This window comes from Tachyglossus aculeatus, chromosome 3 (genome assembly GCF_015852505.1).
Source record: "Tachyglossus aculeatus isolate mTacAcu1 chromosome 3, mTacAcu1.pri, whole genome shotgun sequence".
NCBI lineage: Eukaryota > Metazoa > Chordata > Mammalia > Monotremata > Tachyglossidae > Tachyglossus > Tachyglossus aculeatus.
The window spans coordinates 61,463,936-61,478,730 of record NC_052068.1 but is presented as its reverse complement, the minus strand read 5'-3'; the positions used below and the strand labels follow the sequence as shown (position 1 = coordinate 61,478,730).

Here is a 14,795-nt window from a genome sequence, read left to right as displayed (position 1 = left end):
GCCGGGAGTAGAACCTTTTGACTCTTAGGCCCGTCCTCTATCCACTATGCCATGCTTTTTCTCGTTACGGTTTTACTATGTGGCAGACACTGTACTAAGTGCTAAGACAAATACAAGGTGATCAGGTTGGACACAGTCCACATCCCCATTTTACAAATGAAGCAACTGAGGCACAGAGAAGTGACTTGCCCAAGGTCACACAGCAGACACAGACTGCAAGCTCGTTATGGGCAGGGAATGTGTCTTTTTATTGTTATATTGTACTCTCGCAAGCACTCAGTACAGTGCTTTGCACACAGTTAGCGCAGGATGAATGCGACTGAATGAATGTAGTGGTGGACCTCAGTTCCAATAAAGCCAGGAAAATAGTTTGAGAATTGTTGAATTCTCAGTTGTTGAATGCTCTGATTCAGCTTCAAGTTGGCAACTCCAAGAAACAAGGCAGAAATGACACAGTGGTAAAAAGTTAGTATGAGCTGAATAGCACTGCAGTTGTGTTTACAAGAAACTCCTCAAAGCACCTCTGCTTGGTTGCTTCCTTTTCAATACTTCTAACACCTACATTGCATTTTCGATTCTGAGAACTCTCTTGACATTTTAGAGTTCCACCCGAGACAACTGCTTACTTCATAAGTGCCTACAAGGGTCTTCAACATTAACAAAGGCATACATGCCCACACACCTAAGAACTCTGAGCCTACAAATCAATCAACCCGTCATATTTATTGAGCACTTAACTGTGCTAAGCCCTTGACAGAGTACAATATCACAAGGTTGGTAGACCCGTTCCCCTCTCTAGATTGCAAGCTCATCGTGGGCAGGGAATGTGTCTGTTTATTGCTGTACTGTACTCTCCCAAGCGCTTGGTACAGTGCTCTGAACAGTTAAGCGCTCAATACATACGACTGAATGAATAAATGAACAACAAGCCAACATTCTAGAGAACTTACTTTATACGATGAATCAAATTAGGGAAAAATGTACCTTCTTTCTTACCTATAGGGAGTCGTTCGGAGCAGGCACCTAAAATGTGCATTCGGGGCAACTCAACCCCTTCAGCTCCACTTCCATGTCAGCTGGCCATGGGATTGCTTTGCGGGGGGATCCTGCTTCACGCAGATCCCTATCAATCAATCGTTTTTATCGAGTAGAGCACTGTACTAAGCGCTTGGGGTAGTACAACATAACAGAGCTGGTAGATGGGTGCCCTGCCCACACCCCGAGTTTACGGTCGAGAGGAAAAGCCAAAGATTCCATGCCTGATTGCCTCATCGGGATATTGGGGCTTGTGTGGTCCATATCCATCTCTGAGCACCTTTTGGAAGTTCCTATACTTCCGTCCCTCTCAACTCTGAGTGGCTCCTTGCTGGCTTACTGAACAAGCAGGATGCGGCTTTGCCATCTCCCAACTCTTCCCGGACTGCCCAGTTATTCCAGAGCTCAGCTCTCCTCTTAGGAAACGGTACCATCGTTCTAAACCGTGTCACAACTGTTACATCTTCCCACTCTGTGTCTTACGCCTCCCACTTCTCAAACAAGGAGTCTTCCCCTCCTTCAAATCCCACCTCATTCAATAGGCGAGGGAGTAAACTGAAGGAAGAGGTGAACAGAATGAAGATCAGGGTCCCTCAAACCTCTGCCTGTCAGTTAATCTTCCCCACAGAGTCTGCTTCGAGTCTATCACACTTCAGAAAGGCTAGAAAAATTGCAAACCCAGTTTCTACAGGGCGATCAGTTTGTGTTTCTGTGTTATCTGTACACATAACCTATCTCACACCACCTTACAAAACTAAGCCGGAGAAGACAAATTGATGAGATGTCAATTATCTGCTTAGCACCTTTAGGACACTCTATAATTATATCTTCCAGTCCCCAATTCTTAGACAACTTGGACCATGACTGTCCATTCTCTCTATCTAGCAGTCGTACTAATAATTACACTTAGTAATAATAATAATGATGGCATTTATTAAGCACCTACTATGTGTTAGTAGGAACTTAAAAATGTGTTTAAAACATCAATTAATCCAGAGCTAATTTGATAATCTCCTAGTGGGTCCTACCACCTTTCTCAGATCAGGTGTCTTTTCTGTCCAATCAATACCTCATTTAAAAAAAAAACAACAACAAAAAACAAGATCTTGCCTTCCACAGGCTCACAAACAAATGTTGGCCACATCTTCTCTAAGGCCTTCTCTACTTCCTTGAAAATGCCTGTTAACTTCATCAAGGTGATACCTTTTAAGAGTTGAAAATAGAGGAAACCAAGGATCTACATCTTTTACAAATTTCTAAGTTAGTGAAATTCAAAGGAATAAAAAAAGTCCAAGGCCATAAAACTTACCCACTTGGCAATCGGACACCCCTGAGAGCTTTTTCCTTCTTTGCCTGTATAGACTACTACCTCTATCCTTATAGCTCTTCCTTTTGCACCGTACCTGTGCAAAAAAAATTCGGAAAATCCCATAAGTACACACCAAAACTATAAAAATAAATTTGTGTTACTATAAAGGGAAAAGACAATAGGCCGTTCCACAGGCAATCCTCCCTTCTCCTTCCCCACTTCAAAAACAGTGCCTTAGCCGCCAGCTCCCCTGAATTCCTCCACACTGTGTCTGATTTTTTATTTATATAATTATATAATAATAATAATAATAATGGCATTTGTTAAGCGCTTACTACGTGCATAGCACAGTTCTAAGTGCTGGGGGGAAACAAGGTAATCAGGTTGTCCCACGTGGGGCTCACAGTCTTCATCCCCATTTCACAGATTAGAGAACTGAGGCTCTCTTTTGGCACTTTTGAAATTTTGAAATTGGGCACTTCTGAAATTTTGGCACTGCTGGTACCAAGGGGCAATTTTGTTTAATCCACGGTATTTACTGAGCACACAGTGCTTTGATGAACTTGTAACTACCCCAGGGCTTGGGAAAGTCACTTAACTTCTCTGTGCTTCAGTTCCCTCATCTGCAAAATGGGGATTAAGACTGGGAGCCCCTTGTGGGACAAGGATTGTGTCCAACCTGATTAGTTTGTATCTACCCCAGGGCTTAGAACAGTGCTTGCCACACAGTAAGTGTGTAACAAATGCAATTACTATTATTGCTATTATTAGAACAGTGTTTGACACATAATAACAGTATACCAAATACCATAAAAATAAAAGAATGAAAGAGGCAAATTTTACGTCAGGTTGAAAAACTTCTATGGAATCCACTTGTTTCCTAAAAGCCCCAAACAGCATCTGACCTGCTAATCAGCTATGGACAAGGAGTATTCACTACTACTATTTTTGGGCATGATTCAGCCTGGAAAGATTGAAAAGATTAAGGTCACAGAGGTAAATGAATCACTGAATCCTCAGTTGACCATAACAACAACTGCTACTCTGGGCAGATGGGTCTTCTCAATCAATGACGGTTATTGAGCATTTCCTGTAATAATTAATAATGATTGTAGTATTTGTTAAGTGCTTACTATGTGTCAAGAACTTTACTAAGCCCTGGGGTAGATACAAGATCGTCAGGTCCCACGTGGGGCTCACAGTTTAAGCAGGAGGGAGAACGGGTACTGAATCCCCATTTTGCAGATTAGGGAACTGAGGCACAGAGAGGTTAAGTGACTTGCCCAAGGTCACACACACAGCAGGTATGTGGTGGAACCGGGTTTAGAATCCAGGTCCCTACTCCCACACCCAAACTCTTTCCAGTAGGTCTTGATGCTTCCTGTGCGCAGGGCATTAATAATAATAATGGTGTTTGTTAAGCGCTTACTATGTGTCAAGCACTGTCCTAAGCATTAGATTCTGGTGACACCAAGTCCTGAGATACCCAAGCGCTTAGTACAGTGCTCTGCACATAGTAAGCGCTCAATAAATACGATTGATGATGATGACCACTGACATTAGGGTGTCCAAAGTCTATCCTGCCCTGAGGTTGGGCTAGGCTAGGCCAAATGGAGGCTCCTTGTGGGCAGGGAACATGTCCCCCAGCTCTGTTATACTGTACTCTCCCAAGCGTTTAGTACAGTGCTCTGCCCACAGAGAAGGCTCTAATCCCGGCTCCACCACATGTCTGCTGTGTGACCTTGGGCCCTCCTCGGGGCCTCAATTCCCTCATCTGTAAAATGGGAATTCAGAGGTCGAGCCCCATGTGGGACAGGGAATGTGTCCAACCTGATTAACTTGTATCTACCCCAGCGCTTAGAATAGTGCTTGGCACATATTACCACACCAAGCGCTCAAAAACCACAACTGATTGATTGATTGAACTGGATATTTTCAAACTTTGTATAGACTCGCTCTTCTGATTCTTCTCGACCCTGTCTGCCGTTTTTCCACATCGTTGCCAGGAAAAGGCAGAGGCTGGGGTGGGAGCTGGGCTGGAGATTCCCAGTCAGTGTGTAGCTGTAGTCTAGGATCGCCACAGAGATACCATTAGTGGAATGGGCCTTTTTTTAAAGTGCTTCCGATGCGTCAAGCGCTGTTCATCAAGTTTATCGGGTTGGGCACAGTCCCCGTCCCACATAGGGCTCACCATCTAAGTAGAAGGGAGTTGGATCAAATCCCCATTTTACAACTGAGGAAACTGATGCCCAGAGAAGATCACCAGCAAGCAACTGGCAGAGCTGGGATTAGAACCCAGGTCCTTGGGTCCCAGGCCCCTGCTCTTTCCACTAGGCCATGGTGCTTTAAAAACATTGGTCACGGTCACCTGGGGCAACTTCTGCTACTATTAGTTTGATGCTGACTGCTGGGTTTCTCCTATGAGGAATACTAAAAATAGTCTCACTAAAAAAAAAAATACATCTACCCCATGAGGATATCACCAAAGAGTGATAAGTAATTTAATATTTTTAGAAATTAAAAAGAGGAGAAAACCAGCTAACCTTTCTGCCTTACATTTTCCCTGTAATATCAATCAACTGCATTTACTGAGAACTTTCTGTGTGGTAGTAATGATAATAATAACAGTAATAATAATGACATTTGTTAAGCGCTTACTATGTGCAAAGCGCTGGGCTGCTTGTCATAAAAGCTAAAAGTGTTGCTAAGTAAAGGTGATGAAGTTTTACCTTCTAACGATCCTCAATAAACTTCTCTTTCGGAAGACAAAAGAGCAGCCCCCTTGGAACTCATTTATAATCTTTGGTTCTTTATCTTTTTTGGGTATCTTGATTTCATAAACTCTAGCATCCTCTGTAGACATGGATTCTGGACACACTCACATCCCAAGGTGATCGGGTTGTCCCTCGTGGGGCTCACACTCTTAATCCCCATTTTACAGATGAGGTAACCGAGGCTCAGAGAAGTTAAGTGCCTTGACCAAAGTCACACAGTTGACAGGTGGCGGAGCCGGGATTAGAACCCATGACCTCTGACTCCAAAGCCGTGCTCTTTCCACTGAACCACACTACTTCAGAGCACTGTACTAAGAGTTGGTTGATACAATGTCTGCCATGGTCTAAGACTATTGAAAAAGTCAGATCATAGTGTAAACCACTCTTTCACATTAGATTAGAAATTTTAAAGCCCTTAGCAATCAGCTTTCTAGTCCCTAAGTAGCATCCTGGTGGCCTTCCTGTTTAGGTTATTCAGCTAGCAGGGGAAAGGATTGTTTCCAGACAGCTACCTATAGCCTTTTTTCACAGCCAAACTACAGGATTTTCGTCAGTGGTCCTCAATGAATCGGTTTCTCACCTGGTCTCCATGATTTCCCTGACAGCAGCCACACTTGGTCCTGTCCCCAGGTGTGTATAATACGGACCTTCGTCTTTTTCAATAATTTGTTCTGCAGAAGGAACAAGAACATTACCGTTACAGAAAGATTTTTGTACTGAATAGCAAAGAAGCAATCTTTGCTGACTTTGGTGGGTGGTACCTTCTACACATCCTAACAGGTTTAACAACAGCCTTAGACGTATTCCTTGCTGAAGACAAAATATCAGGGAGCATTCCTAACTCTTGGGAATTTACCAACTGCTTTGGTTGGCCCTTTTTTTGTATTTGTTAAGCCCTTACTATGTGCCAAGCACTGTAAAAAGTGCTGGGGTAGATACAAATTAATAAATTGAAACAGTCCACGTCCCACATGGGACTCACAGTCTTAGCCCCATTTTACAGAGAGGTAACTGGGGCACAGAACAGTTAAGTGACTTCCCCAAGGTCACAGAGCACACAAGTGGCAGAGCCAAAATTAGAACCCAGGTCCCTGACTCCCTAGCCCGTGGTCTATCCACTAGCCTTGCTGCTTCTCAGGTTGCTTGTCATAAAAGCTAAAAGTGTTGCTAAGTAAAGGTGATGAAGTTTTACCTTCTAAGGATCCTCAATAAACTTCTCTTTCGGAAGACAAAAGAGCAGCCCCCTTGGAACTCATTTATAATCTTTGGTTCTTTATCTTTTTTGGGTATCCTGATTGCATAAACTCTAGCATCCTCTGTAGGCATGGATTCTGGACACACTCACATCCCAATTCTGTTCTATTTTTGGTGGGGTGAAAGTTGGTCTTCCTAACAAAGGTTCTTCAGACTTACAACCTCTTCTATCCCTTCATGCTGTGCCCATCAGTAGCCATCACTTGCTTCCGCAGGCAAGACCAAAGTTTTCCAGGGATAGTCTCACAAGTTTCTCAATCACTGGAGTTTTATTTTTGAGAACTAAGGAGCTGAGAGTTTTAATTCCCGCCTACGCATTTGTGCACCCACATCATAAGCTAGTCACTTGAACCTCCGTTTCCCGGGACATAAAGCAAAGATAATCTTGGAAGCCTAACTCAAACTAAGACTGAAACAAATGACAAGGCCAATAAGATTTTAAAATGCTGACCAATAACAATTTTTTAAACTAGCCTTAGTTCTCTTCTGCAAGCACAATGTTCTAAACCATCCAATAAATCCCCCAATTTATCTGAAATGATAAGCCATTTTCTACTTTTGCATTAGAGTACCAAGTAATTAACAAAATTCTGCCAAATATCAAGTAACTGGTTACTGCCTTACAGACATCTGAAAGGGAGGAGGTGACTAACTTTTGGCTAAATAGTATTTTCACATGTTTGGCAAATTTTAAGGAGGGGGCCTTGCCATTCAGCCTTCACCTAATCAACAGATTCATTCACTCATTCAGTCAATTTATTGAGTGCTTACTGTGTGCAGAGCACTGGACTAAGCACGCGGGAGAGTACAATACAACAATAAACATACACACATTCCCTGTCCCCGTGCACATGGCCTTCAGTGCTTAGACTCCGTTACAGCTTCGTGTATCTCTGAAATTTTCCCTCATCTACAATGCCCCTCTAGACTATATGCTTGCTTGCGGGCAGGGAATGTGTCTGTTTACTGTGATATCAAAGTCTCCCAAGCGCTTAGAACAGTGCTCTGCACACAGTAAGCTCTCGATAAATACGACAGAATGAAAAAAACAGAATCATCCGGGAAGGACTACCAAAAACATCCAAATGCGGCTTTTAGGACAGAAGCCTCTTCTCATTTACCCTATAGAGAAGCCACCCCTCATTGTTTGAAATGAGTACGTTTTTACTTCAAGCTTTCCAAAGTGTCTGGAATTCCAAGTTGTCAAGGTGGGGAATTTTTCTCGCTTTCGATATCCTTTCCTGGTCGGTTTAGAAGGTCTCAGCCTACACTACATTCTACAGTCCTTTAAACTCATGAACAAACGTCTCTACATGTTGCCAACTTGTACTTCCCAAGCGCTTAGTCCAGTGCTCTGCACACAGTAAGCGCTCAATAAATACGACTGAATGAATGAATAAAAGCTGATGGTTTTTCTTTTCCGTCATAAAACCAGAAGCCCTCGCACGAACTCGAACCGAATCCAAAAAGCGCTTACCAACACAGTTGCAGGTTGGAAACTCCGCCTGCCCTTTTTTGGTAGGGGTATCGATGAGATTTTTTGTAGGGGTATCGAGGAACTTCATGGGAGATTCGAGGAAACTGCTGAGCGTATTCTTCGCCGGAGAGGATCCGGACTCTCCGGCACTGGGTGAGTTTACTGCCCCGACGCTGTCTGATGATAGAACTGGAATTCCACCCGGACACACTGCATTTACATTCCTGAGAGTTTTGACTGTGTCTTGTAACGGGGTCTCCGAACAGGAGGCAGGCAGTGTTTGCAGTCTCTGATTCATTGGATGCTCTTCAATGTCCTGCTGGTCTTCCACACCTGTCCCGTTAGCTTTCTGGCTAGGCTGATTAAGAGGCTGGCGCAAAGAATGATCCTTCTGATTGACATTCACTGTTAGCTGTACCTGAGAATTGTTCGCTTTTTCTGTAAACACCCGTACGTTATCACTCGCCGTACAGGATTCGGTTTTCAACTGGGAAACAGAGAGAGGGTGAACGGGGTCCCCGCTGTCTGCTGCACCACCTTTCAGAGGATCGATACCTCGCGGGCCGCCGGGACCCACGGTTCTGACATGCTCAGCCCCCCCTTCGAGCCCCGACGGCTGGTCTCTCGCTCTCTCCGGCGCCGACTCGGGCGAGTGTCTGTTGAATTTTATCTGAGTGACGGGAGGAAATAGTTTTTTGTGTTGGGACGAGAAAGTACTTTGATTTAGTGGCTTCGGGACTTTGGTTCGGAGAGGGGTTTTCTCTAGCAGGGTGGCGTGGAACTCGTGCGGGGAAAACTGACCAAATCTCTGGAATTTGGACGCGATCCAGAGGTCGTGAAATTCACTGTACTGGCACGCCAACTGTTGCTGTTCGCTCTGGTCGTTCTGTTGACAACACGCTACTTGGGGCTTCTTTTTCAGTCTTTGTTTCCATGGTGCAGATTTTCCCTTTTTATGGGATGGCTGCTTTTGCTTTGCTAACAAAGGGCCGTGATTGTTCCGTACAATTACAGGCAGTTTCTGCGGCAGTGTGCATTGTTCCTGATTGTGTTTTTGCTGAGCACCACGTGACCCGAGGCCGGGCTGCATTGTGCCACCTTCCCTCTCCTCGGGCTTTGTCTGGTTCGACTCAATTATCGATGCCAGCTGGGTCAGCTGGGCGGCTACATCTTCTTCGATCTGACTGTGCGCGGCATCCGGACAAGCCGAGTTGGTTCTGGAGTCCGGCTTCTCGCCGGAGCTTTCCCGTAACCGGTCGCAGGGCCCCAGCTCGTCGCTCGGCGGCGGCGAGCCACTCTTGAAACAGCGGTCGGCGGGAAACCGGCCTGGGAGGACGACTTCCCTGTTGGTGTAATTTTTAGGGGAATCCCAGCCGGGGACTACCACGGACATCGATTTGGGGACACTCGGGAAGTCCTGGGGCTTAGGCAACGGGCTCCAGTCCGCAGCAGAACTGTCGCGCGCTTTAGGAGGAGCACTCTGGCCATTGTACAAGACTGCCTTGTTCGGGAGCTGCTTCTCTGAGGGTGGACAGTGAGCAAGGACTTGCGCTGCGGCTTGGAAGTTTAGGTCTTGGCGCTCCTTCCTGGCGGAAGACTCGACAGAACACAGGATGGCTTTGCAGCTGTGAAGTAAGTTGGCCGTCAGCTGCTCCGCATCTTCCTCCTTTTCCGATTTAGCTGGTGAAGAGTTCTCCGAGGGAGCCTCCGAGAGCTGAGTCAGAGCTTCGATAGCCACCACCTGCTCAAGAGTTAACCTCCGGTCTTTCATCAGTGACAGAAGACTGGGTTGGACAGGAGAGCCATCTTGCTTTCCCTCCCTGTCTACGCCGCTCTCACCCGTTTCCTCGTCGTCCAATTCCTTTCCAGGAGAAAGGATATGCAGCACTTTCTCCTGGACGCTGGGCTTGTTAGTCACAGCAAAGCCCGGAGCATCTTGGATGAGTTTACAGGTGAGGTTGGCCTTCTGCCTCACCAAAACATTTCCTTCCTTCTTGTGGTGGACACAGCAGACTCCAGCTGCCAAAGTGCTTACTGTGCTGTAAGATTTAGTAGTGTTTCCCAGGCAGGTGTGAAAGTTGCCTCCGCTGTCATGGCCGAGCACGTCCACGCTCTCCTCGATCTTGATTTTCTTCAGGGACACGTCCGGTTCTGCTGGTGAATAGTGTACATTTTTTATGCCGTTTCTAACTGTTTGTGCAAACAACTTTTGGGGCCCGACGAGGTCGCCGAAAGGGATTTTCTTTCCGTCGTCTTCGGGGGTTCTCGAGTTTGCCGACTCCGTCACGGTTCCGCTAAAATCTCCTTTGACGTGGATGGTGAAATGTGAGGTCTTGTTTTGTGTCCACTTGTCCACTTCTATACCGGTCATGCTTTCTTCTTCATTATTCGGGACATTCGCAAGAGTATGCGGGTTCAGCTTCAACCTTTGTTTTTCACCATGACCACATTCACTGAATTCCATGGATTCTGACTTGGGGCCATTTACTGGTTTGTTCTCAAAATCTATCTGCAAAACAACACAAAGAGTCATTGGTATACTTCGGTATCTTCGAAAAATGCCAACAAAAAGAAACAGTGGTATGGCATAAAGTCCACGTAAGGAGAACTGGTCCTTTACGAAGCATCCTGGGAGCGGACAACTTTTGTCCCCGAGAAGCGGGAGAAGCAGCGTAGCTCGGTGGAAAGAGCCCGGGCTTTGGAGTCAGAGGTCATGAGTTCAAATCCCGGCTTCCCCACTTGTCAGCTCCGTGACTTTGGGAAAGTCACTTAACTTCTCTGCGCCTCAGTTACCTCATCTATAAAATAGTGATTGAGACTGTGAGCCCCCCGTGGGACAACCTGATCCCCTTGTAACCTCCCCACTGCTTAGAACAGTGCTTTGCACATAGTAAGCACTTAATAAATGCTATCATTATTATTATTATTTTGAATGCCCAGGGTGGTGTCTGCTTGCTTTTGTACTAATCCCTGCTCTGCCACTTGTCTGCTGTGTGACCTTGGGCAAGTCACTTCACTTCTTTGGGCCTCAGTTCCCTCATCTATAAAATGGGGATTAAGACCGGGAGCCCCATGTGGGACAGGGACTGTGTTCAACGTGACTTGCTTGTAACCACTCTAGCGCTTAGAACAGTGCCTGGTCCACAATAAGCGCCTAACAAATCCCAGAATTGTCATTATCATTATTAGTACTTCCCATTAATTGAACGGTGTATGCTAGGTGCTGTTCAGAGCAGAGAATCAGAGCAGGGGACAACCGATCCCTGGCATGTAGACCAGAGAAATTCACAACCATCTCTGAAACGAGGAGTTTCGACAGAGCAGCGTGGCCTAGTGGAAAGAGCACGGGCCTGGGAATCAGAAAACCTGGGTTCTAATCCTGGCTCTGCCACTTGTCTGCTTTGTGTTCTCGGGCCGGTTGCTTATCACCTCTGTGCCTCGGCTTCCTCATAATAATAATAATAATGATGATGATGGCATTTGTTAAGCGCTTACTATGTGCAAAGCACTGTTCTAAGCGCTGGGGGGGATACAAGGTGATCAGGTTGTCCCACGTGGGGCTCACAGTTTTAATCCCCATTTTGCAGATGAGGTAACTGAGGCCCAGAGAATAATAATGATAATAATGGTATTTGTTAAGCGCTTACTATGTGCAAAGCACTGTTCTAAGCGCTGGGGGGGATACAAGGTGATCAGGTTGTCCCACGTGGGGCTCACAGTTTTAATCCCCATTTTGCAGGTGAGGTAACTGGGGCCCAGAGAATAATAATAATGGTATTTGTTAAGCGCTTACTATGTGCAAAGCACTGTTCTAAGCACTGGGGGTGATCAGGTTGTCCCACGTGGGGCTCACAGTTTTAATCCCCATTTTGCAGATGAGGTAACTGGGGCCCAGAGAATAACAATAATAATAATAATAATAATAATAATAATGGTATTTGTTAAGCGCTTACTATGTGCAAAGCACTGTTCTAAGCGCTGGGGGGAATACAAGGTGATCAGGTTGTCCCACGTGGGGCTCACAGTTTTAATGAACATTTTGCAGATGAGGTGACTGAGGCCCGGAGAAGTTAAGTGACTGGCCCAAAGTCACACAGCTGACGATTGGCGGAGCGGGGATTTGAACTCATGACCTCTGACTCCAAAGCCTGTGCTCTTTCCACTGAGCCACGCTGCTTCTCACCTGTAAAGTGGGGATCACCGCTGTGAGTCCCATGTGAGACAGGGACTCTATCCAACCTGATTAACTTGTATCTCTCTCAGCACTTGACACACAGTAAGCGCTTAACAAATACGACGATCGTTATTATTATTGTAATCCCAGGAATCTGGACGGCTGAGGTTGCCACTTGGGTCACCCTTTTGCATTCCTTCTGGAGTCCCGATCTCCCAGCCGACCCCAGCTCCGCATCCGTGGTAGGAACAGAATGCGTGGGACATTCAGGTCAACGGCAAGAAATCCCGCCAAACCCAAAAGCCTCCAGAGAAGCGGCTGCCAGAGACTGCTGCTCTGGAATGGTGCTCCTTCGCACCCGGACCCTCTCCCAGCAAACGATGCCGGACGGAAACTGGAACTCACTGGAACGGAGTTCTCGGAAATACTTTTAAAGCCAGATCGGGTGTGCCGGTGGTCAATTACTGAAAAGTGGCGTGGCTTAGTGGCTGGAGCACAGAGCTGGGAGTCCAAAAGACCTGGGTTCTAATTCTAGCTCTGCCACTTAATAATAATTATTATAATGGTATTGGTTGAGTGCTTACTATGTGCCAGGCATTGTTCTAAGGGCTGGGGTGGATACAAGTAAGCGCTCAATAAATATGAATGAATGAATAATGATGGCATTTGTTAAGCGCTTACTATGTGCAAAGCACTGTTCGAAGCGTTGGGGTGGATACAAGAAAATAGGGTTGGGCACAGTCCCTATTCCATGTGGGGCTCACAGTCTCAATCCCCATTTTACAGACGAGATAACTGGGGCACAGAGAAGTTAAGTTCATTCATTCCTTCTTTCAGTCAATCGTATTAAGTGCATACTGGGTGCAGACCACTGTACTAAGCACTTGGGAAAGAACAATAATTATGATGATAATTCTAGACTGTGAGCCCGTTGTTGGGCAGGGAACGTCTCTATATGTTGCCAACTTGTACTTCCCAAGCGCTTAGTACAGTGCTCTGCACACAGTAAGCGCTCAATAAATATGAATGAATGAATAATGATGGCATTTGTTAAGTGCTTACTATGTGCAAAGCACTGTTCGAAGCGCTGGCGGTGGATACAAGAAAATAGCGTTGGGTACAGTCCCTATCCCATGTGGGGCTCACAGTCTCAATCCCCATTTTACAGACGAGATAACTGGGGCACAGAGAAGTTAAGTTCGTTCATTCCTTCTTTCAGTCAATCGTATTAAGTGCATACTGGGTGCAGACCACTGTACTAAGCACTTGGGAAAGAACAATAATAATGATAATAATTCTAGACTGTGAGCCCGTTGTTGGGCAGGGGCTCACAGTCTCAATCCCCATTTTACAGACGAGATAACTGGGGCACAGAGAAGTTAAGTTCGTTCATTCCTTCTTTCAGTCAATCGTATTAAGTGCATACTGGGTGCAGACCACTGTACTAAGCACTTGGGAAAGAACAATAATTATGATGCTAATTCTAGACTGTGAGCCCATTGTTGGGCAGGGAACGTCTCTATATGTTGCCAACTTGTACTTCCCAAGCGCTTAGTACAGTGCTCTGCACACAGTAAGCGCTCAATAAATATGAATGAATGAATAATGATGGCATTTGTTAAGCGCTTACTATGTGCAAAGCACTGTTCGAAGCGCTGGGGTGGATACAAGAAAATAGGGTTGGACACAGACCCTATCCCATTTGGGGCTCACAGTCTCAATCCCCATTTTACAGATGAGATAACTGGGGCACAGAGAAGTTAAGTTCATTCATTCGTTCTTTCAGTCAATCGTATTAAGTGCATACTGGGTGCAGACCACTGTACTAAGCACTTAGGAAAGAACAATAATAATAATAACAATTCTAGACTGTGAGTCCGTTGTTGGGCAGGGAATGTCTCTATATGTTGCCAACTTGTACTTCCCAAGCGCTTAGTACGGTGCTCTGCACACAGTAAGCATTCAATAAATATGAATGAATGAATAATGATGGCATTTGTTAAGCGCTTACTATGTGCAAAGCACTGTTCGAAGCGCTGGGGTGGACACAAGGTGATCAGGTTGGCATATATGTTGCCAGCTTGTACTTCCCAAGTGCTTAGTACAGTGCTCTGCACACAGTAAGTGCTCAATAAATACGATTGATTGATTGATCAGGTTGTCCCATGTGGGGCTCACAGTCTTAATCCCCATTTTACAGTTGAGGTAACTGAGGCTCAGAGAAGTTAAGTGATTTGCCCAAAGTCACACAGCAGACATGTGGCGGAGCTGGGATTAGAACCCATGACCTCTGCCTCCAAAGCCCGGGCTCTTTCCACTGAGCCAAGCTGCTTCTCAATACAACAATACAACAATAAACAGTGACAATCCCAGCCCACAGTGAGCTCAGAGTCTAGAGGGGGGAGACAGACATCAACACAAATAAAATTACAGATATGTACATAAGTGCTGTGAGGCTGGTGCGGGGGCGGCGGGGAGAGCAAAGGGAACAAGTTGGGGTGAGGCAGAAGGGAGTGGGAGATGAGGAAAAGTGGGGCTTCCAGGCTGTCCATCCCCTGGCCCCCTCCTACCTCACCTCCCTTCTGTCCTTCTCCAGCCCAGCCCACACACTCCGCTCCTCTGTCGCTGCTAACTTCCTCACCGGGCCTCGTTCTCGTCGACCCCCAGCCCATGTCCTCCCCCTGGCCTGGAATGGCCTCCCTCTGCCCATCCACCAAACTCGCTCTCTTCCTCCCTTCAAAGCCCTACTGAGAGCTCACCTCCTCCAGGAGG

The 14,795-nt window shown here is 46.0% G+C and overlaps 1 protein-coding gene across 1 annotated transcript in view; it reads right to left on the bottom strand.

Annotated features, from left to right (window-relative positions):
• The window catches only part of TET1 (tet methylcytosine dioxygenase 1), a 222,720-nt gene that overhangs the window by 115,949 nt on the left and 91,976 nt on the right, over nt 1-14,795 (bottom strand). Inside the window, exons 3-5 of the mRNA XM_038743394.1 lie at nt 7,850-10,358; nt 5,699-5,789; nt 2,345-2,438 (exon numbers count right to left, since the gene is read on the bottom strand). Coding sequence (XP_038599322.1) covers nt 2,345-2,438; nt 5,699-5,789; nt 7,850-10,358 — 2,694 coding nt within the window. The remainder of the gene's footprint in view (nt 1-2,344; nt 2,439-5,698; nt 5,790-7,849; nt 10,359-14,795) is intronic.